General features: G+C 39.7%; 1 protein-coding gene across 1 annotated transcript in view; it reads left to right on the plus strand.

Moving 5' to 3' along the window:
- Positions 1-23,867, plus strand: part of LOC127583640 (otoancorin-like) — an 88,244-nt gene that overhangs the window by 23,942 nt on the left and 40,435 nt on the right. The window contains exons 5-14 of the mRNA XM_052039830.1: positions 824-990; positions 3,862-3,986; positions 5,422-5,558; positions 6,409-6,520; positions 6,719-6,934; positions 11,295-11,462; positions 13,613-13,756; positions 14,540-14,595; positions 18,291-18,396; positions 20,289-20,407. Of these exons, the coding sequence (XP_051895790.1) occupies positions 824-990; positions 3,862-3,986; positions 5,422-5,558; positions 6,409-6,520; positions 6,719-6,934; positions 11,295-11,462; positions 13,613-13,756; positions 14,540-14,595; positions 18,291-18,396; positions 20,289-20,407 (1,350 nt within the window). The remainder of the gene's footprint in view (positions 1-823; positions 991-3,861; positions 3,987-5,421; positions 5,559-6,408; positions 6,521-6,718; positions 6,935-11,294; positions 11,463-13,612; positions 13,757-14,539; positions 14,596-18,290; positions 18,397-20,288; positions 20,408-23,867) is intronic.

Genomic DNA, 23,867 nt, shown 5'->3' on the forward strand with positions numbered 1-23,867 from the left:
AAGCATTTTTAACAGTTTTTAAATGTCTATCATTGCTGTAAATGAATGAAACAAACAAATGTTTTAAACGTACGTAAAAATATAAAGCAATAAAAAAATGGACAAGTTATGAAAAAAGATTAATGCATCCCACACAGCACAGTGACTCACAGTGCCAGAGACCTGGGTTCAATCCTGACCTCAGGTGCTGTCTGTGTGGAGTTTGCACGTTCTCCCTGTGACCGTGTGGATTTGCTCCGGGTGCTCCAGTTTCCTCCCACATCCCAGAGACACGGGAGTCGGTAGGTCAATCACCACTGTAAATTGCTCCTAATGTGTAAGTGACTGGTAGAATCTGGGAGGAGTTGAGAATGTGGGGAGAATAAAAATGGGACTAATGTCAGGATAAGTGCAAATGGGTGGTCAGTGCAGAGTCGGTGGCTGAAGGGTCTGCTTCCACGCTGTTTGTCTCAATGATCATTAGACAGATTAACTTCCATTTTCCCTTTTATTCCTTGGAAATCATCATTCAAGTAAATAGAGTTTCTGACCCTATGAAATCCTGGTTGGTGTACGTTCAGAGAGGTGGATTCCCAATTTAATGTCGGTGAACCTCAACACTTCTGCAGAGTCCAGAGATGGAATGGTGTGAAGGGCGCCTTAGCATTTAGTGATTGGTTAAGTCTTGTTGTGCAGAGAATGTGATCTTCCTTGCTTGTATAATCACCGATTGCACTATGTATATATTTGAAATATTTGCCTTCTTCCTAAATAATTAAGCAAAGTAGTTTAATTTGTTTTTACTGTGTTATTATATTGTACACTGATTAACTTATCATTGCAGAATGAAGGTTTTAAATGGAGAATACGATAACCTTATTCCTGGTACCAGGAAGCAGATTTATAAGTGGGTGGAAGCTATTTACACAAAAACATCAGGACCATACGGGATGAACACCATGGAAGAAACCAATGACAAAGGCCCAACAATGGGTCCAGGCAAAGATAAAGGTAACAAACAGCAAACATGGACTGGATCAATAGAAAGACTGAATAAACACCCTGATATAGAAATCTTGAAATGGTGCCCATCTCTCAGATTTCAGCATTAACCCTCGGCATCACATTTGAAATGTCACGCTAAAAATATCACACCACCTGAGAAAATAGGAAAGAGAAAAAGGCAATTACTTTCTCTGTCTTTTTTCATCTTGAGTGTCTGGCTGTCTGCACAGGCATAATCTGTGGAATTAATACATTAAGATTATTGTCAGCAATTACTTTCTCATGTGATAATTCCCAGCACTTTCCCAGCTGAAATTTCATCAAAATAGAAAACTCAGTTTCACTTTAGCACCAAAACAGCACAAAACACTTGACTACAGTAATAAAAAGAATAATTTACATCTTTGTCTGGTGAAATATACATATGAAATCTTCATAGATTGTCATATTTACAATAAAACAATAATCATAATCTTAATACATTCTGAAGTCATGTGAATAGCAGTTCTTGCAGTTGTTATCTCTGCTCCTTGTACTTTGTTCTTACTATACTCAGTTTTTTAAGAAATACTTGTTCATTTATGAAAATAACTACTACATTTGCAATTCTGTCTTTTCATCCAAAAAATTTTGTGCATAAGACACAATATCATAAGAAAGAGGAACAAATATAGGTCATTCAAGCCCTTGAGCTTGCTGATGTCAATGTTTCTGCCTTTTCCCCTTCTCTGACTGAATAGAGATCTGTTCATCTCAGCAGTAAATATACCCAAAGATTCTGCCCTCACAGCTCTTATGGCAAGGAGTTCCAAAAGGCCACAATCCTATGTGAGAAGGAACTCTTCCTCATTACAGTCTTAAATGGGCACTCCTTTTTCAGGATCCATTCCCTCTGGTTCTGGGCTCTCCTGTGAGAGGGAACAGCCTCTTAGAACTTATTCTGTCTGACCCCAAAGACAAGGAGCTTGCATGTTTTAATAAGATCTTCTAAACTTCGATGAGCAGAATTCCAACATGTTTATCTTTACCTCATAAAGCAATCCCTCCATATTGGGATAACCCAAGTGGATCTTCTTTGAACCATAACCAATGAAGTAAATTAAGAGTCCAAAATTGTTTACAGGGCTTCAGATGTGGTCTCACTTGGTGCCTTGTATGGCTGCAGTAAGACTTCCCTAATGTTATATACCCCCTCTTAAAAGAAGGGTCTTCATTCTGTTACCCTGCCCGAATAGCTGCTGCACTTATGTGCTTGCCTTCTGGGCTTCATGCAAAAGGTCCTCCCAAATCCCATTATTCAAAAGCATCCAGCAATTTTTCTCTATTTTGTTTTTCCTTCCAAAATCAACAACTTCACACTTTCACATATTATTTTCGATTTGTCAACATTTTTTCCAGTCACCTAATCTATGAATATCTTTTTGTATATGTTTGTATCCACCTCACACCTTGCCTTCCTACCTATTTTTGTATCATCCACAACTTTGGTGATCATACACTTTGTTTCCTTCCTCTGCCATTAATATATATATCAGTTAATGTAACCAGCACCATACCAAATACGTGAGCTAAATGACACTTCAATGTAATAGTGAGATGGTGCAGTGTTAAAGATAAAAGCTGAGAAATTGTCCCATGTTTCAAAAGCCATGTTAACCTGGCTATAGGCCACATCCTGTTTTGAATCTGGGTCCCCCTGCTGCAACATTTGATTGTTCCTCCAAGATGTAGTGAACAGAAGTGACCTTGTTCGCCTTGTGTGCACAAAGACAATGGTGGAGCTAGTGGAGGAACTCTGGTTCTTCACAGTTAAAGGGCCACAGTGTGTGGGGTGTGGCAGGGCTTTGTGATGGAGGAAGCTCCATAGAGTACTGGAGGAAGATTCTGACCATCAGCTATTCGTAGGGTGAGAGTAAGTCTTCACAGCTCTGGCTGTGACATGGAACAGTCACCATCGGCATCTGGTGGTTGGGGTGGGGGACGTGATCAGCAACTGGGGGTTTCATTGACTGGGTCGGGGTCCAGTAATGTGTGCTCAAAGGAGACCTGGAGAAAGGGAGAAAGGGCAGATGCAAGAGACAAGTTAAGATCTTAAAGGGACTTACCTACAAGATAATACAGGCCTGTTAAGCCACGTCCCTTTAACTTCACAGAAGTAGGTGTAAATCACTGCAATTCCAGATACTTCTGTATATTAGCAGATGTACACAGTACAGGGACTGGTAAACATGGTACATGGGCAGATATACACAGTACATGGGCAGAAAAACACAGTCTAGGGACAGATGTACATGGTACAGGGAGAGGTGTTCACTGTACAGGGGCAGATGTACACAGTTCATGGGCAGATATATACAGAGAATCTGAACAGAAATTTCCTACCCACCCATCCCACACACACACACAGTAAATGCTGTCAGCTTTTTGCTTAAATTCATGAGATGGTAGAAATCCCTGGATCAATCTTTCATATAAATATACCAAGTATTGTCTGCCAGTACAAATAGGCTTGTAATTTCACAAGACAAAATTTAAGGAAGAGCAGAAACTCTCCCTATTTCCTGGCAAATATTTCATGTTCACCTACGTTATTAAAATAAATCATGGAAACATTTGTCTTACCTGCTTTCTTTTGGAGCTTCCTAAACAGAATTGAACTGTGACTGTTGCTCGCTTAAATGGCAAATGCACTTCCAACTTGGTTCTGAAATGCTTTGAAATGTGCAACGGAAATGAAAAACATACGAGTTATGTCTCCTACATTCTCAAGAAGGACGAGGTTTTATTAATAATGTTGATAAGTCAATCTCCATTCTGTCCATTTTAAGGCTGTTGCAGTAATCAGAATCATGACAAGTTCTCTGTTCTTCTTCTCAGATAAAGGGAAGGGTAAGGGTAAAGGCAGCTGGATCACCCTCGATGTTTTGAACATACTTGGTCGCTTCATTGTCCAAGCGCCCACCTCGACTTTCAGGGGTATTGCACAAGGTGAAGCCAGCACGGTAAGAATTCACTTTGGTTATTTTCAGAATAATTAGATTCAAGCTTTAAAATGTTTGGAACTATTCAGAGACTGGATTTTCAATATTGATTTTGTTTGCTCAGTTCCCTCAGTTCCTTCCATCCTCCATGTACATTTTCAATCTGCTTTAGCAATTTTAACATTTTGACATTTCTTCTCCTAAGCTGCAGTAAATCCAGATTTTGTTGTTTGCAAAGAGTGAACTTTTGAAAGTTTTCCACTGTTGCACTTATCACCAGTACTGCACGTTAGGGGAGGGGAGGTGCGGAGAAAGGAAGGAGAAAAGGATAGGGGGAAAGGCGATGGACTGGGGTTCAGGAATAGGACAGGTTTCAAGAGGAGAGGGCAAGGTCAAAGAGGAGAAGGGTGAAGTTTGAGGAATGGAATGAGCAAGGAAGGATAGAAGACACGGAGGAAAAGAAGGAAGGCGTTTAGGGAATTGGTAAGGGGAATAGGTTCTCATCACATATTTTTGATGCATTATGCAGAGGAGGGGATTTGAATCGGTAACAAGTCTCTCTGCAATGTTTGGCGATCAGGCTGAACCATTGGCCTGCACGTTTGGGGAAGCAGATGATGTGGTTTCGATCAACACTGTCCTCCACAGCAAGCCTCAAATCTGGACCGAAGTCCAGCTAAACTGAAAGTATTTCTGGAGCCTTGGTACTACTTATTGGCTAAGAATTGATGTGATTGCCAATAGGTGAAGAAGATAAGAGGTGGTAAGGGAAGGTAATCGTTGCCAAAGCAGCTGTCAGAAGAGTTGATAGATGAATAGTCACCAAAGAGTTGCTGGATTGCCTCAGTTTACACTTTTGCTCTGGGATGAGACCAAGATGCATGTGGTAAGGGAAACACAATGCAGTTCATGGAGAGAAGTTAGGCTGCGTTAAAAGGTGTTTGGCTGAGCTGAGAAAATGTGGAAATTCCTGAAATACTGCTCAGAGGGAAGGAAGTGAGTATGCCGAGAAAGTCGTTCTTTTTCACAAGTGCCATGCCAACAACTATGTCCATGTGCAAGTCACAAAAATGTCTCGACTCTCACATTAATGACTAGGAAACATGTTGGTTTTCCGCCATTTACTTTCCAAAATGTCTTCTTCTTCTATACTACTGGTACTTCCATTAGATAGAACTCAACCTCTGTCTTACTTGAGAATGCACATGAGATATCTGCTCTTGCCACTGTTAAACTGTTGAAAGAGTGGCAATGGTTAAACAACCTCAAGATCCAGTTATTGGTAGTTCACTTGGTATTATCTTCTAAGGAAAAAGTAATTGAAGCAAATCAACTTTGGGCAATTATCCAAATATTTTCACATTATATCACAACTATAAAATAAACTTCTGCATCCTTCTTGAACCATATGGAGTATCAAATTTGTCTAAGCATTGAAAAATGTGACTATTTACAGATATGTCAGCTTTTCAACTCTTCATCCGACCTCTTAGACAAGCTCTTTGATCTCACACCAGTACAAGCTCGCATTCTCTTCAAAGGACTCAATGCATGTGGCAATGTTAACATCAGTGAAGATGCAGCAATTTCCAAGTAAGAATGTTGTTCTTTTGTCAAAGTATAACTTTAACAGACAGCAATCTTTTAACTTTTAACAGACCAGGGCATTTAAAGGGGCACTGACACTAGAAAAACTCTTTGGTACAATTTTGTTCTATTTAGAAGCAGTAAATGGTACAAGATGATACCAGCACACATTAAGACAGTGTGACAGGTTTTTCTTTGAACTTTATTACCACCTCACTGGTATATGATCTGATCATGGCAGCAAAGGCCTATGTCTTTTACTGGTTCTGCTCTCACAAAAATGCTTGTTGCTTTACATTGAAGGCAGTACCTCAAACAGCAATAAAAAGTCCATCCGTGTTAGATATTGGAGTCAGGTGTCAAATATAGATTATCAAAAGAATGTGCATTTAATTGTAAGAGCTAAGATGCCAAGCATGAGAATTATTCTCATCATTTTCCTCTCATAACATATCCATATACCATATGCTCTAGCAGTCTACATAATGGGTTCAGCCATGAGCTGTGACAGAGGATGAAACTGGTTTCTGACCTAAGTTAAGCTGCCATGTCCAGATTATCACTCCTTTCTGCTGCAGAGGAACCACAGTTTCAGAGCTGTTGAATTTGGACAAATCTCAGAACTACAGTGGAAATGAGCAATTTGAGAAATTCATGCTCCAATAACCTTTGCTGTGAAAGCTCACTGCATTTACTGAAGAATATCATTCAATGATGTATATTAATCCAATAATTAGTTTGGAAAGAAATAGGTTTTGGTTCATTTGGAAAACTGCTGTTGATGCTGATCTAATTTCTGCCTTCAGAAAGAATTTTTTTTGTCTAAGTCCAATTTTTTTTATGTCTTTATCTGTAGGCTTGGTCAACTGGCATGCTTCTACCCTGTCAATCAACTGAATTTGCTTAATAAGACAGCGGTAATGACTTTGCAGGAAAAGCTGCTCAACTGCACAAGAAACTTAAAGGAGGTGATGCACTATTTGTGAAACTTCGAGTGCTTGGTAGCGAATAAGATTTCACCAGTAGTTTCTTTTCATTTCCAGTGTCAAACTTGAATACGGGATATGTTTCATTTCAAAGCTAATCCAGTTTTTATATTTCAGTCACAAGGATGCATGATGTATTTTCTGATTAATATATTATTTGTCTGTTGTGTGTTTCTACAGATCTATCAGATGCTTGTGGAGAATATTAATGTCAATGATTTGTCTGCTGAGGATGTAAAAGAACTAGGAGCTTCAGTGGTTGGACTGAAAGTCAGTCAAGTGTCCAATATCTCCAAAGAGGCCATTGCTGGTGCACTTAGTAAACTGAAGGATATCAAGGGGTGGTCCAAAGGTCAAATCAAGGTCCTTGTCAAAAAGTACAAAGAAACTGAAGAAGTGAGTATCAGTCATTGAATTTAGATCCGTACTGTATATGCTCTTCCACTTCATCACTCTTGAACATGACATAAGAAAGTAAAGAACAGGAGCAGGAGAAGGCCATTGGCTCTTCAAGTCTGTTCTGCCATTCATTCAGATTATTATTGATCCAGTCTTGGTCAAACCACTACTTTTCCATGTTCTCTCAAACCCCTCTAGCCCTCCTTGTACTTCCAGGATCTCTCAATTGCCACCTTGAATATGTTTAATGACACCACCACCATGGCTCTTTGAGGTAAAGTATTCCAAAGAGTCATGGCCTTCTGAGAGAAGAAGTTCCTCCTCATTTCCATTTGAAATGGACAATCCCTTGTTCTGAAACTATGCCCTCTAGTTCTAAATACCCCACAAGGGAAATATTCCATGAACATCCACCTCGTCAATCCCTTTAGGTCAGTTCTCATTCTTCTAAACTTCAGTGAGCCTAGGCCCAAACTTCTCGATCTTTCTTCATAAGTCATTCTCTTCATCCGAGGAATCAACCTAAAGATTTTTTTCTGCTCTGCCTCCAATGCAAGTAGATCCATAAAAATAGTAACAAAGCTGCACACAATTCTTCAGGTATGATCTCACCGGTGCTCTGTAGATTTGTAACGAAACTTCCCCATTTTTGTACTCCATATCCCTTGCAATAAAAACCAACATTATATGAGCTCTTTAATTATCTGATATACCATAATTAACCCCAGTGTTTCATATACCTGGACCCCAAGATGCCTTATTTTATTGTCTCATTGAAATAATAATTTGCTTTCTTCAGTGTACCATCCACAGTGGATAACTTCACACTTTCCCCCATCACTCTCCATCTGCCAACCTCTCTCCCACTTACTTAACTTACGTGTATTCTTTTGCAGGCTTTTTGTGTCCTCTTCACTGCTAACAAACCCATATTTCTTTGCATAATCAGCAAACGTTTCTACGCTTGTTCTCTTCATTCAAGTTATTAATAGAGATTTGAGGTCCCAGCACTTAAACCTGTGACACACCATTAGTTACTGATCTGAAAATTACCAATTTAGTTTGACTCTGTTTTCTGTTAGTTAGCTATTTCCCTATCAATGTCTGTATGCTTTACAACCAATCACACAATTCCTTATCTAGTGCAGTAACATTTTACATAGCAGCTCATTAAATGCCTTCTGGAAATTCAACTGCTTTAAATCTACAGGTTCACCTTTATCCACACACATCCTCAAACAACTCCAGTAAATTAGTCCCATACTATTTTCTTTTCACAAACGAGGTTGGTTCTGCTTGTCTTTTGATTTTCTAACAGCTTTGCTATTTCCTCCTTTATAACGAATTCCGGCATTTTCCCAAAGACCAATGTTAGACCAACTGACCTACAGTTTCCTGCTTTCTGTCTTCCTCTTTCCTTGCATTACATTTGTGGTTTTCCAATCCTGTGGGACTGCTCCACAATCTTGCAACCCTTTAAACCCCTAGAATACAGGTTATCAGGTCCACAGCGCTTAATGACTTTTATCCCCATTAGTTTCTCTAGTTGCCTTCCTCGAGTGAAAGATTATTTTAAATTCCTCCCTCCCTCCAGCTCCTTTGCTAATTTCTCAAAATTGCCCAATCTTTTGGCTGAGCATTAATCATTGCAGCATTGTCTGTCTTTTATTTCAATTTGATACAACCTTCAACTCCCTGAGTTACGCACAGGTGATACATCCACTTTGTAGAGCCTTTCTTTCTACCTGGAATGTACCTTTGCTGTGATTTATGAAATATCTCCTTAAATATCTGCAACTACTGATCTATGGTCTTGCGCTTTTAGTTTCTTTTCCTAGTTCACTTTAGCCAACTCAGTCCTCATACCATCATAATTGCTTTTATTTTAAGTTTAGGACTTATGTTCAGACTCAAGTTACTCGCCCTCAAACTAACTTTGAAATTCTGGTGTCCTCTGATCATTCTTGCTCAGGAGATCAGTTATATGAGATCTTTAATTAATCTGTTTTATTGCATAATAATAGGTCTAAAATAATCTGTTCCCTAGTTGGGTCATGAAATCTTACTTTTCGAAGCATCCCAAGTACATTCCGTGATGTGCCTCAAGGCTGCCTTTACCAATTTGATTTGTTGAATCTGTATGATGATTAGCATCACCCATGATTACTGCAGTGTCTTTCTCACAAGTCCTCATTATTTTTTGATCAACACACTGCCTTACACTGTAGCTTCCATGAGGGGTCCTAGGTACCCCACCCATCAATGACCACCTACCCTTACTATTTCTCATCTCCATCCAAACTGATTTAACACCTTGAGCTTCTGAGCCAGTATCATTCCTCACCTCTGCAGTGATCTCAACCTTTGTCAACAGAGATATCCCACCTTCTCCTCCTCTCTGACTATCAGAAAGTGCAATCCACAGTTGTGAACTGCCTGGCTATACCTCTTAACATAATATTCAACAAACTAGCATGGATAAACTTAAAATTTTAAGAAAGCCAAGTATGAGCACTTACCAGCTACTCACCAATCCTCCCCTTTTGCTGACATCATCTTTTGATTTCTGACGTCACTGTTTCAAAATTCTAACAGTACTGAGCTGGTCGCCTCACCTTGCTGCTTCTCACAGGTCCAATGTTGAGTTGCTCCTGCAGACCCTGTGCATCGTCACCCCTACCTCACTAGAGCTGTACTTGCTATCTCACTTGTACAAGATATTGGTGAAGCCACATTTGGAATATTGTGTTCAGTTTTTGTCACCCAGCTATTATGAAAGGTGCCATTAAGCTGGAAAGAGTGCAGAGGAGATTTACGAGGACGTTGCTGGGACTCGAGAGATGTTGAAAATGTTGGGACTTTATTCATTGGGGCATAGGAGAATGAGGGGTGATATTATAGAAGTGTATAAAACCATGAGGGGCATAGAAGGGATGAATGCACACAGTCTTTTTCCCAGTTAAGAGAATCAAGAACTAGAGGACATTGGTTGAGGGTGAGAGGGGAGAGATTTATTAGGAACTGGAGGGGCAACTTTTCACTCAAAGGATGGTCCATTTATGGAAGGAGCTGCCAGTTGGTGTGGTTGAGGCAGGCTCATTGACAACATTTAAAAGGTGCTTGGACAGTTTCGTGGATAGGAGAGGTTTAGAGGGATAAGGGCCAAATGCGGACACATACGATTAGCTTAGATGGGATTCTTGGTTAGTATGGACCAGTTGGGCTGAAAGGCCTTTTTCTGTGCTGTGTGACTCTATGATTCACCAAACCTTAACTCCGAGGACTCCTATAACCAAACCGTTGGGTGTGACAAACTTCCCTCATCAGGGTAAGATAAAACTCAAAATTCTGAAAACTATATTGATCAAAATTTGAAAGGTTGATTTGATATTTGGGTCTAATTTGAGTAAAAGATCCATTTAAAACACAATAACAGGACTAAAATTCAACCCCAGTCTGAAATATGAAAAACAATACATAGTGGCTACATTATTCTGCTTCCAAAATGAAGTTCAAAAGCAGAGCACATTGCGTTGTTTGACATCGTATCACATACCAGTGTATGACATGCATACAGTTATCAATAGGCTTATTATAGACATCCGATTTTCTCTCTGGCATAGCTGCATAATTTGGGAAATTCCTTTGTGTATGTTGATTGTGAGTGTAATTGTTTCGGACTAAAGCAGAATAGTGCAGAAGATGGAAAGTGGAAATTGAACCAGAAAATACCAGAAATACTGAGCAGATCAAACTGTTTCCCAAGTTACAAAATAACCACTCTTCAAATCTATTTAATTGAATCCAGTGAACTTTTAGCCATTCTGAGGTTGTGAAACACATCACACAAACACAAAGTCTTCCTTTCCTCAGTGAACTACCACAATGAAAACAAACAGCTATTAAACATTTAATCAAACAAATCACACAGCCTGTAATTGTTTGAACACGGTTTGACTTCTCCTTCAACCATTTTAAACAGCCAAATAAAACCTGCAAGACTGGTAAAGTCAGAAAAAATGATGAAACTAGCAGAGTAACATTGCATTTCATCTGAGCAGGTGATCAAGTCTAAGAAGGAGCTTTCAGATATTCTAAAATAAATACATCCCAAAAGAAATATGATATAAAATTATTCATGGGATGGCACATTGCCTTTTAATATAATTCTGTATGAAAAAAACTGCGTGTGATGGAAAGAGATGTCTGCAAAACATTGCAAAGATGGAAATCAGTGAGTTAAACAGTTTCATTCTGGACTCCATGTGAATAATTCATACCATTGCTGTTCCAGTGTATTATTATTTTTACTGAGTTTGAGCAATGTATTAAAAAATAAATGTTTTTATTTCTGCAGGTCACAGCTGAAAAGTTGAAAAATCTGGGTTTTCTGGTGTCTGGTCTTGGCGCAAAGGCATTTGGCAAGTTCAAAGGTCAGGAGCTCCTGGATGCTTTTTCGCAAGAGGATGTGGCAGAGTCATCAAACAGCATGTTGCCAGTGCAGAAGAAGTCAATCATGCAAGCGGCAAGTCTTTCTGTGGATTTTGTTACTGAGGGACTGCATCTCTTAGGGAGGGTTCGATCCACAATGCTGGAGATCGAACTTGTTGAGATTGATAATCCAAACTGATTAACTTGTAGTAAATGAGTTCCTATAACCAAATTGACTTGAACTTGCCTGTTGTAATGAAAACCAATAGGTAATTTGTTTCTTTAATGAAATATTCTTTCATTATTAGCATTCTAATTTTGAAAAGATAAGGATGGTTTTTCTGTCAGCTTTCAACCTTTCACTTACCATCATGCACCATTGAAAACTGCACCACAGCAGAGGACCATTTATTCTGCCAGTTATTCATCAGAATTATCCAAAACTAATCTCACACTCCATGATCTTCCCAAAGCACATTATTTCCTTTGCTTCAAATAATTAAACATTTTCTCTTATAAGAACAAAAGGTCTTGGCTTCTGTTGCACCAAGGAGTAATTCATTCTTCTCCACTCTGTGTAAAGAAATTTCTCCAAACAATTTCTCCTCAATTTAGTAGCAATTTTAAAGTGATCCAGCCTCCTTACAGAAAGGAAATAATCTCTCCACAAGCAATATCAAATACTCAGTTTAAAATATTTTATTAAATCACCTTTCCCCCGGTAAAAACAGTACCTATTTCTCAGATTACTTCCTATGATGTATGTTTCCAATCTTTGACCTTTGTACTGGAAGGAACATGAGCACTTTCCTTGAAATAAATCAACACTTAATGCTGCTCACAATGGACCAGAACCTGTGTGTACACATCCCCTGCAGTTTCCCCAAGGCCATGTTTTATGAGGCCCTGTGGGTCCAATCATCCTGAAGGCTTAGCTGCTGCAGCCACCCCATGAGATGAAGTGAGTAGACCTCATGCAGAGCCACCTGGCTGCCTTGATGGCCTCTTACAGCCAGCTACTGTCACAGGCCTTTGAACAACAGTTAAATGTCTCTAAGAATCAGATAGATTCCAATTGAAAAAGATTAAACATTTAAAAATTACGGAAAAAAATGTTAAAATGTCATTTATTGCAAATATAAAGATTAAGTAAATTAAAAGAAATAAACCCCCTACCAACACTGACCTTTTCATTATAGGTCGGTGCCTCCTTTCAAATGAATGGTTTGTGCTACGCGGCTGGTATGAAGCTAAGGGACCAAATGCATTCTGCCTCTTGACGCTTGATGGTTGCAATGCACTTGCACAGAAATCAGGAACAAACTGACCCATACTTGCAGTTACCAGTGGTTTTCTCTAGAACTGATGGCTCATGGTCGGTGCCATCTAGCCCAGTGCTTTGGTAACTTAACCAATGTCGTGTCCTGATGCAAGGTCTTAACCAAAAATGCTGACCATCCCTTTGCCTCCACAGATGTTGCTTGACCTGCTGAGTTCCTCCTGCAGTTTGTTTTTTGTCTTGCAGAAATTTAATTTTGTTACTTACTTTTTTGCACTTAAATCTTTGTCATTCTCTTCTCTTTTCTATGGATTTATTTAGACATTTTATATTTTCAGGGAATTATATATTTGAACTTTGAAGTTTTGTCTGCCTCTTATATGCCATTTCACCTGTTCTATTTTTGCAAATTATTCTGCAACTCTCCTTATTCTTTAATAAATATTCTACTTTTGCATTATCAGTAAATTTGAAGACTGTACAATATGCCTAACTTCATAGTATCCTGATATTCCGAGAACAAAAATGACCTTGCACTGACTTCTCAGGAACATTATTTCTAAACCTTTTCCTGTCAGATGAACACACGTTTACGTCAATGTTTTGCCTCCTGTCCTTTAAACAACGATCTCCACTCAAAGTCACATTCTCTTCTACCACCTACCTAAATTTTCCTAACAAGTGCTTTTGGTCTGGAAATTAACGTTCATCCAAAATTAGGGAGAGCACTGTGGCAACCAAGAACTGCTGCAGCAAACCTGATAAGCAAGAGTATCAAGCAAATTTGGGCCTCTTGTGTCACTGGGACTCAAACAGTACATTGGATGTACAGGCATTCACTTTTTTTAATGGACTCCTTGCCACTTGGAACATGAAAAACTATGTCTGATGGTGAACTAGTCCATATATGGTTGACTAGCTTTTCACAGAAACACAAACTGATGGAACATGTTTTAATTGTACAGATCCTGGACTCAGTGAAAATTGATTCAGTTCTGCGATCGCTTCCTGCATCACTGGTGTCGCAGATTCCAATAGAAAAGCTGGATCAGGCTGGGAATATTAGTATTGACTTCTTGAGCCAAGACAAACCTTGGAACTTGGGTCAGGTAAGAGAATGCAACAGATGGGAAAATGCACCAAGGGAAAAGGGATATCAGCTTGAAATCAATACACAACCTTGATGTAATGTTGACTTCAAAGAGGCACTGAACTGCCCAATACTCCATTTTAGAATATTAGAATCTGTCTCTCCCTGTACACAAGGGCAGGGTAGTCAGTTGGGAAAGTTGTCTATCTATTGAATATTATAAATTATATGTTTTAAATTATATGTTTCAAATTATATGTTTTAGATGCTGCTAGCTATTGACACTATTTCTCTGGGCCCTTTCAATTGTTGTTTGCATTCCATTTACTATTTTGAGTAAGAATAAAAGTGTTCCATTAGAGACACAGAAGGCTGCAGATGGTGTAACCTGGACCATGAAACTGCTGTAGGAACTCAGTGGGTCAGGCAGCATCTATGGGGGCAAAGGGATGGTCAGAGTTTCAGGTCGTGACCCTGTATCTTGACAGTCACGATGCAGTGTCAACCCGAAAACGTCAACCATCCCTTTGCCTCCACAGATGCTGCCTGACCCTCTGAGTTCCTCTAGCAATTTAGAGTTGTACAGAATGGAAAAAGGCCCTTCGGCCCACACAGTTTGTTTTACTGTTCCATTAGAAGTTGTTACACATTCATGATGTTAGTCTGGATGATGCCCAGAGGAATCCTTCCTCTGAATTATTTTAAGGGAGAGGATTTCAGTAATGTGTTTTCATTTCTGAACTGAAATTATTTCTCTCTAATTCTCCTGAAGCTAACTTAGCTTCTTTCTGCTTTTCTCTAGTCTGTTGCTCTAATTAGTCGGACGAGAGGCCAACTCAATAATGCCAAAAATATCGGGTAAGCCACAAATCTTGACATTTAATATTTCAACAGATATTCTTCAAAGAATCATTGGTTTTTAAGGCTTACAGCGTTTGCTAAATTATTTTCATTTCACAGTTGATTTATAATATTTTCTTTAAGAAGGCAACATTCATTCAAACTCAAAAAAAATAGAACTGAACAATATATTTGCATTTTAATTAAAGCATTTTAAATAGGGTGAATTACCATACTGTTTATTCTCTTCTACTATATGTGTTTAGCAGGGTGTCAAGAACAATATCATAGTGACTGATCAGAGAATATCAGAGCCTGAGAAAACATATTTCACTCAAATTTTCCAAAGGAAATCTTGAATACTCATTGCAACCACAGGACTAGGAAGTCAAGGCGATAGTTCAAAATTGTAACTGAAGTATAGCACCTCAATCAATGCAGCATTCCCCCAGTCTTACACCAGCTTATTAACATAGATGGTGATTTCATACATCAGGCATACTGCTTAACTCCACAGTCTTCATTGCTGGAGATGAGATAGTTACCAGATGAATCAGACTTGCAAACGAGAACCATCAATGGTGGGTCAGGGTTGGAGATCAGTTAGCACAGTGTTGCCCCTAATTTAAGTATATATTGATGAGCTCCTTTTTAAATTCAGTGGATAAGTTTCTACAATGAATAAAACTGGTAAGCATAATTACAATCTTAAATTTCAAGATGGCGTTGGATGTGTTTTAATGTGATTCCAAGAGATTTGAAATTAATATTTGGAAGAATTTTTTGGCAGAAACGAAATATTTAGTATGCCAAATTAAATCCAATTTATTTGCATAAAGTTATGCATCCAGAAATTGGCTTGCACTGCTAGGGACACATTAGTCAAATAACTCTCAGTGGGGTTGTTGCACTGGGAAATTCAGAAGTGCATAAGTGAACAGGCTTTGCACAATCATGGACTTTCCTTTGAATGTTCCTCTGTTGCTGATCAAGAAGGAAATCATTAAATGCTGGGTCTTGTGCCAGATCCAGGGGTTTGTGGAGCAACAAGAAACCTGGGACAGGGATCAGGTCGTGGTGGGTGCCATTTGATGGTTAGAAAAGTCAGTTAGCAGTGGTGAGTAGGAGGTAGTGATGGAAGTTGGATGCAGTGTTGTCTTGATAATAGCTTAGAGAAGTGAGCTTGGAAGCTAGGTTGCTGTAAATGGTGGTCAGGATGAATACTAAGTTGTAGGGGGATGACCTCACTAATCAAGCAGAGAGTGTTTGTGGATATGGGGAGATGCTGTCGGTCTTGTGAAGTTGTGATGAGTAAATATCATCACAACTTCACAATATTGTGATGAGTAAAATGGGTAACGGTGAATCAGGTGAATAGATCAGAAGGTAGCACATAAGAGCAAGAGAAATAAATGCAGAAGTAGTCCAATCAGCTCTCTATCTGCTCTGCCATTCAATAAAGCAATGGATAATATTTTACCTTTCCTGCACTACCCCATATCCCCTAATTCTGTTAATAGCTAAACTCAGTCAATATCCTTCTTGAATATTCTCAGTAATTGATCCTCCGCAGTTTCCTTTGGTAGAGAATTCAAAAGATTCACCACCTCTGGATGAAGAAATTTCCTCTCATCACTGACCTGGTGGGCCTGCTTCTTATTCTGAGACTGTAGTGCCTGGTTGTAGACATCCCAGCTCAGGGAAACATTATCCTTGTATCTCTCTGATCAAGTTCCCTTAACAACAAGCAATCCAGAAATCAACAATGGTTAACCATCACTACCCTCCCTCAATTGCAAGTATGTTCTTTCTTGGGTAGGGAGACCAGACCAGTACACACTATTCCAGATGCATTTTCAACAGTACCATATTTAGTTGGAGCATCATGTCTTTACTCTTGTACTCAAATTCTCTTACAATAAAGGCCAACATTTCCCTTCCCAAATGTTTGCTGTATCTGCATGTTAATTTTCAGTGATTCATGTATGAGGACACTCGGGGCCCCTCTGAACACCAATGGCATGTTACCTTTTATTCTGTTTTTTCGACCAAATTGGATTGCCTCCATCTGCCATAGAGTCCATCCGCCACATCCTTCCCCATTGACTGAACTTGTCTATATCTCCCTGAAGTTTCTCACAAACCACATTTCCACTCAGCTTTGTCCCACCACCATACCTGGATATATTACATTTGATCTCCTATTCCAAAGCATCAGGAGAGGCTTTGAACAGCTGGAGCCCAGCAACAATCCACGCAGCACCTTACTAATCACGGCCTCCTCAAACAAATCTTCCTAGCCTTGGTTTCCTGGCGATTAACCATTCCACAATCCATCTTGTATTTTACTCCTATGCCAATGCCCTCTAATCTTGTTTAATAATCTCCTGTGTGGCACCTTATCAAAGACCTTCTGAATGTCCAAATACCACCTGCTTGTCCTTATTTAAACTGCCAGCTATAACCTCAAATTCCAACAGCTTTGTTAAACACGATCTCCTTTTTTACAAGTCCCTGTTGACTTTGCCCAATCCTTTTACTATTTTCCAAGTGCTTGTTATCGCTGTCTCAATAATGGTTTCTGGTGTTTTGCCTTGTACTGGTCAGGTGCAGAGCAGGGTGGTTGAGAGTTGCAAGTTTGTGGGAGGACTGATGATTGTTTCAGGGTGTAGGAGGGAGCTGGGTGCCTCAAAGAATATTGGAGCAACTACAGGCATGACAGTGTTGCGGTTAGCGTAATGCTTTACAGCGCCAGTGACCCAGGTTCAATTCCGGCCACTGTCTGTAAGGAGTTTGTACATTCTCCCCGTGTCTATGTGGGTTTCCTCCGGGTGCTCCGGTTTCCTCCCACATTCCAAAGATGTACGAATTAGGAAGTTGTGGGCATGATATGTTGGCACTGGAAGTGTGGTGACACTTGCGGGCTACCCCCAGAACACTCTGCACTAAAGATATATTTCACTGTATGTTTCAATGTACATATGACTAATAAGGATATCTTATCTTATACCTTACATGAGTTGAGTTCTCAGTGCCAACCTTGGATTAATTCAGGCACGTCCCATTAATTACACAGAAGAGGACCCACCAGACACTGTAAAAGTCTTTATATATGATTGTCCCAGGGGTAGTGAGGGTCACACATGCAGCACTGAAAATTACAGAAGTGACATCTCACATGGGTTTCCTCTGGCTACTCTGGTTTCTTCCCACATCCCAAGGATCTACAGGTCAATAGGTTGATTGGCCATTGTAAATTGTCCCCGGTGTGTAGATGAGTTGCAGTGGTAGGTAACAACTTGGACAGCATGGAAGAGTTGGGCCAAAGGATCTGTTTCCATTGCTGGATAACTGTATGACTGTAATCTGGGGGAAGATGATGGGAATGTGGGGAGAATTTTAAAATGTGAATAATGTAGGAATAGTGTAAATGGGAGTTTAATGGTCAGTGCAGACTCAGTTGGCTGAAGGGTTTGTTTCTGTGCTGTATCACCCTGTGATACCACCAGAGTTCTCAATGTACTGATGCATCAAACACACAGAGACCTGGTCTTTATGAAACTCGCACAAGGTTCAATTTTCAATTATGCTTCAATTTTCATTGAAAATGGATCACATTCGAAACAAGACAGTATGTGATCCAATTTCTAGGTATCGAGTTCCATTGCTCATTATTGTTCTGATTAAATATATTTTTATCTTTCATGTGAAAGTAAACTGAAGGCTGCTGTCAAAGGAATTCCGTGTGACCTCATTGACTCACTGAAAGCTGATGCAGTGAAGGCCCTAGCAAACAATCCCCATGTTTCTAGTTATCAGGTAATTTTATGTCTATAATTTTGAATGAATCTGCTGTTCACAGCAGCCAATTTCACATATTCACTTGTATTGAATCTATGGCATAGAAACAGGCTGTGCAGACCGCTCTAAGCTAGCCTTTATGATGCACTTCATACCATATTTCTCTATGATAAAGGAGGCCATTCAGCCCATCTAGTATTATTCCAGCTCATAAAGCAATCCCATTCCCCACTAATTTTCCTTGTAAACTGTTCTCTTCACATTCCCATCACCTTCCTCCAGCTTCTACCACTAACCTACACACTCAGTGTAATTTACAGTAGTCAATTAACCTACCAACCCACACGTCTTTGGGATATGGGAAGACAGAATGTGTGAACTCCATACAGATAGCATCAGAGATCAGGACTGAACCCAGACCACTGGAGCAACTAAGCAGCAGCTCTTGTAGCTACGCCACTGTGCTGTTTGTTGCTCCTGATCTTCTCCTTCTCAGCCTCTTCTAACCACACTTTAACCCAGTTTCCACAAGTCAGCTGCTGTGTGATGTTGATTGTTAAATATTTTACAGCACGTAAGCAGATAGCCAAAGGCCGTGCACACACACTAAAGGTAATTGTGAATTTCAACATCCATCTCTGCTTTCGCTGAGATACACAAAATGGAGAAGGAACTTCCAGGATGGAATTGAGAACATTGGTCTCTTTGTCAGGAGCACAATGTAGCCCACTCAAAACAGTGGAATGAGTGTGCCATCTCCTAAACCACACATTCACCCGCCTGCCTCATCAGTGACCTCAGAACCCCCTGAGAACTGCAATGGAACCAACACATCCTTAATCCCAAAGGGCTGCCTGAAAAGAGAAGACTGTAGAATAGTTGCCTTTTAGTCAATTAGAAAGGCCATACTTGGCAGATTTCTTGCATCGGTTTAATGTATACTATTTTGTTTGGTCATTATTCATCAATAAAGTTTGGCACTTCCCTCACCTGGGACTCAACCTAAAAGTTAATTTGTAAAATATTGATTTGAAGAAGAAATGGCCACCATGATAGATGTGCTTTACATTAAATGGTTAATTACTTGGATTCCATACCACAATGTCATATAGCTCTCCTCCACATCTGATTATGCAGCTTCTTCTACCCATATAGTTAAAACATCCTGGGAGATACTGCCATTCCTCAATTGGAGTGTCAAGTTATTCCTCATCAAAGTCACCAATTATCCCTCCCTGGAATCAAGAGCATATCCCCCTCAGTCATTAACTGCCCTCCCCAAATTTAGCATATCATTCTACCCAAAGTCCCTGAAGCCAGTAAATATCGCTCACCTCCAGTCATATTATGCCCATCTATGGGGCCAGCAATACTCCTGTCCAGTATCTGTACCAGCCCTCTCACTTACCAAATGCTTGCCTGTGACTTAATTCCAGGGAGATTATTTAAATGCTGAAGGAGAATAGAATGGTAAACATCGAGCAAGACCCTTAATGCAGAGAACGATTTCTATCAGATGCGAATTTAAATAAACCCCTGCGTTTAATCCCAGAACATGCAAATTATTGACGTAAACTAAAGTACCAACAAACATTTTTATTGTAAATTGTTTCCAAAGAATAGAGATGAAATGAATTTTGTACATTTTGATCCTTTTGTATGAAACTGACTTTTAATAGCATATTATGCATTGTTTTTATATAACACTGCCAGTATTACCCTTTTGAATGAACAAAACCCTTAGTTTAAGATCCTAAAGCTTAATTTACAATATTTGAGTAGGTTACAACATTTTTAACAAAATTGTGTGGGCAAAGTTTCAAAATTTGCAATGTTGCAGATCTTTTCAGCAATAATTATGTTAGCAACACCTCTCTTGCATATTTTGACACCCCTTATGTAATTTACAGATTCGCTGTTCTGCCGGCAAGTTCTTTGCAGCCAAGAAGGTCAGTCGACCAAATTACTTCAGCACCCTCACAGAGGAAGACATTAATGAGTTCCTGGCTTCATACTTGATTTTTGAGCCGTAAGTAATCATGTATTCTTCCCACAACTTCACCTTTCTTATCAAATAAATAGAGAAGGAATAAGACACTTGACTCCCTTTTTTTTTGTGCCTTGACTAACCTGATTTAAGGATTCCACTTCTTCCTAGAAAACCATGATTTCTTGCATCTTAACTTCCAGTTGAAGGTGTAAAGCACATAAACGCTTTCAAAACTGATGGGATCATGTTTCTCTTTTCTTTTTTTTTCTATTGTTCCATCAAATAAGTGACCTGCTGCCTTGGCTTCTTCTCCATTTCCTGATCCTCCAGAAGACCCTCTCAAAGAAGATATGTTAGATTGATTCCTGAGTTGAAGGGGTTATGAATGAGGAGACATTGAGCAGACTCGTCCTATACTTATTGGAGTTTAGATGGAGTAGAGGTAATCTTATTGAAACGTGTGAGATTCTGAGAGAGATTCATGGAGTGGATGCTGAGAGAAACGTAAACAGAAAATACTGGAAAGAGTCAGCAGGTCATTCAGCATCTGTGAAAAGAGAAACCGAGTTTATAATTCAGGTGGAAGACCCTTTTTTGAGTTGGGGAAAAGAGGAAACTGATTAGTTTTAACTTGCAGTGAGAGTGCGTAAGGGATGGTTGGACAAAAGGAATTTCTCTCATAGGGAGACGACAGGGTTACTGTGGGGATAAGTTTCGAGGTCTTCTGGTCAATGGACAGTTAGAAAGAGAGAAAATGAACAAAAGCTATGAAATAAGGGTAGTTAGAGAGTGAGAAGACAAACAAAGCAACATAAATGTTGTGAAATGCAGAGCTGTCGGGCATTCCCATTGGGTCAGGTTGTGCTCATGGGGAGAGAAAAACTGAGCAAGTATCACAGATGGATGACTTGCAGAAGAAATGGTCAATTCTGATGTGGACAGAGGTAGAAAGTTACCTGAAATTATAGAATTCAGTATTGAGTCTGGAAGACTGCAAAGTGCCCAGACAAAAAAATGAGACGTTGTTCCTCAAGCTTGTGTTGAGCCTTGGTTGTAACAGTGCAGGAGGCTACAGACAGGTGAGTTAGAGTGGGAACATGATGGAGAATTAAAGTGGCTGATAATAGAGATCTCTGAGCTTCCCTGCAGACTGAATGTAGGTACTCTCCAAAGCATTTGTTTTCTTTTCATTACAGAGGAGATTACATTGTGAACCCTGAATACAGTACAATAAATTGGAAGAAGTGCAAATGAATCACTTCTTTGCTTGGAGAGACTGTTTGGGGAAGGAACGAGTTAAAAGGACAGGTGTTACATCTGCAGATGCATGGAAATTTTCCATATGACAGTTGGTGGGGTTGGAAAGTAGAGCAAGGAGTCGCTAAGGAAACAGTCTCTATGAAATGATGAAGGGGGAAGGGAATCCAATTGAAGCTGGTGGAAACTATCAACTTTTGATTGTGGAGGCTGGTGGGGTGGAAGGTGAGAATAAGAGGAATTTTATCCTTGCTGTCAGGAGGAGAGGACATGAGATCAACAGTAAGGGAAATAGATGAGATGCAGTCAAGGGCTCTGTCAGCTATGGTGGAGGGGAATCTATGGTTTAGGGACAGAGGAAGACAACTCATTACCCTGAGATGGAGATAAAGTAACCCAGAAGGGGGTGAGATGGATCATATGGAGGTGAAAGCAGGGTGGAAATTGACAGCAAAAGTGATGAAAAATTCTGTACGAGTGCAGGAAGCAGCACCAATGTACCAGAAAGAGTTGAAAGGATATTTATCCTAGTGGGGGTATCTGCAACCAGGGGACATGGTTTCAGAATTGGTGATCACCTCTTTCAGAAAGAGATGAAAAGGAATTTCTTCTTTCAGAGAGTCATGAATCCTTGGAATTCTTTACCCAGGAGACCTGCAGAATCACTGAGTATATTCAAGGTGGAGATTAACAGATATTTAAAATACAAAGAAGTCAAAGCATATGGAGAGATGGTGGAAATGTAGTGTTGAGGTTAAGATTGGATCAGCCATGATCTTGCTCAATGGCAAGGCAAAGCTGAGAGTCCGATTGGCCTATTCCTGTTCCTCTTTCTTATGTATTTATGCTTTTCTGTCCCACATTGCTGAGAGGAAAGCAACACCTGCTATTTTCAAACTGAATAGAACTCATCATGTTTGGAAGAGTCTGAAATGAATCAATTGATATTCATCATCTTCATTTGAAAGGGGCTATGAGCCATGGCGTTCCACAAACTGGTTAGTCTGGGTTTAATTCATCTCTGCAATTACTGAAGCCTTGGATTTTTTTCAAACCTGTGCAGGCTTAAAATATAACATTGCTGTTTCCCAAATTTTTCCTGTGATCAAAAGTTCTGAGGTGTAACCTTGGGGTATGACTCAATGTGTGACAAGCAACCCACAGCAAGTATCCACATGAAATTAATGAAGTGCCAAGAATGCAAAAATGGTACAGATACCAGTGAACAGAGGCCGAGTCATTAACGGCATTCAAAACAGAGATCAATAGATTCCAAGATATAAATGGAATCAAGAGATATGGGGTAGGGCAGGCAAAATTGTTTGAAGTAGAAAACAACCATGATCATGTTGAATGGTAGAACAGGCTTGCTGGGATAAATGGCCGATGTCTTCTTCTGTTTAAGTGCAAAGATTGAAACATTTGCAAACTTTGTTCACCAGCGTTTGGAGTACTGTGTGCAGTTCTGGTCACGACATTACAGGAAGGATTTGGAGGGTTTGGAGAGGGTGCAGGAGAGATTCACTGGGATGTTGCCTCAAATTGAGATCATTAGCTATAAGGAGAGGTTGGACAAACTTGAATTGTTTTCTCTGGAGCATTGGAGGCTGAGGGGTGACCTGATATATAAAATTATGAGAGGCATAGACAGGGTAGATGAAGTATTTTTTCCAGGGTGGAAATGTCAAATATTAGAGGTCATAGGTTTAAGGTTAGAGAAGGAAAGTTTAAAGGAGATTTATGAGGCAGTTTTTTTTTAATGCAGAGAGTGGTGGCAAGGGAAGAACATGCTGCCAGGGAAAGTGGTGAAAGCAGATACAATAGCAAATATTTAAGAGGCATTTAGACAGGCACATGGACAGGCAGAGAATAGAGGGATATAGACCATGTGCAGGCAGATGGGATTAGTTTGGATTGGCATCATGTTTGCACATACATTGTGGGCCGAAGGGCCTGTTCCTGTGTTGTACTGTTCTATCTTCGATGTTCTGACAGCAAACACATGGAATTAATTGCCTGTTTATGATAATTAAGCTGTGACTTTAGCAGCAAAAGTAATTGCAGTAAAATGTTAGATGAGGTTTTAAACAAATTGATGCCATCCACTTCCAAAAATAAAAATGTTCATTTATCCTGAACCATGAAGTTGGAATTGCTGGCTGTCTAATCATCTTATTGAAAATTCTCAAAACAAAAAAGCTGCCAACAGTTTTAGTTGCTACAGGTTGTGGCCTATAAAGTA

This window comes from Pristis pectinata, chromosome 27 (assembly GCF_009764475.1).
Source record: "Pristis pectinata isolate sPriPec2 chromosome 27, sPriPec2.1.pri, whole genome shotgun sequence".
Classification (NCBI taxonomy): domain Eukaryota; kingdom Metazoa; phylum Chordata; class Chondrichthyes; order Rhinopristiformes; family Pristidae; genus Pristis; species Pristis pectinata.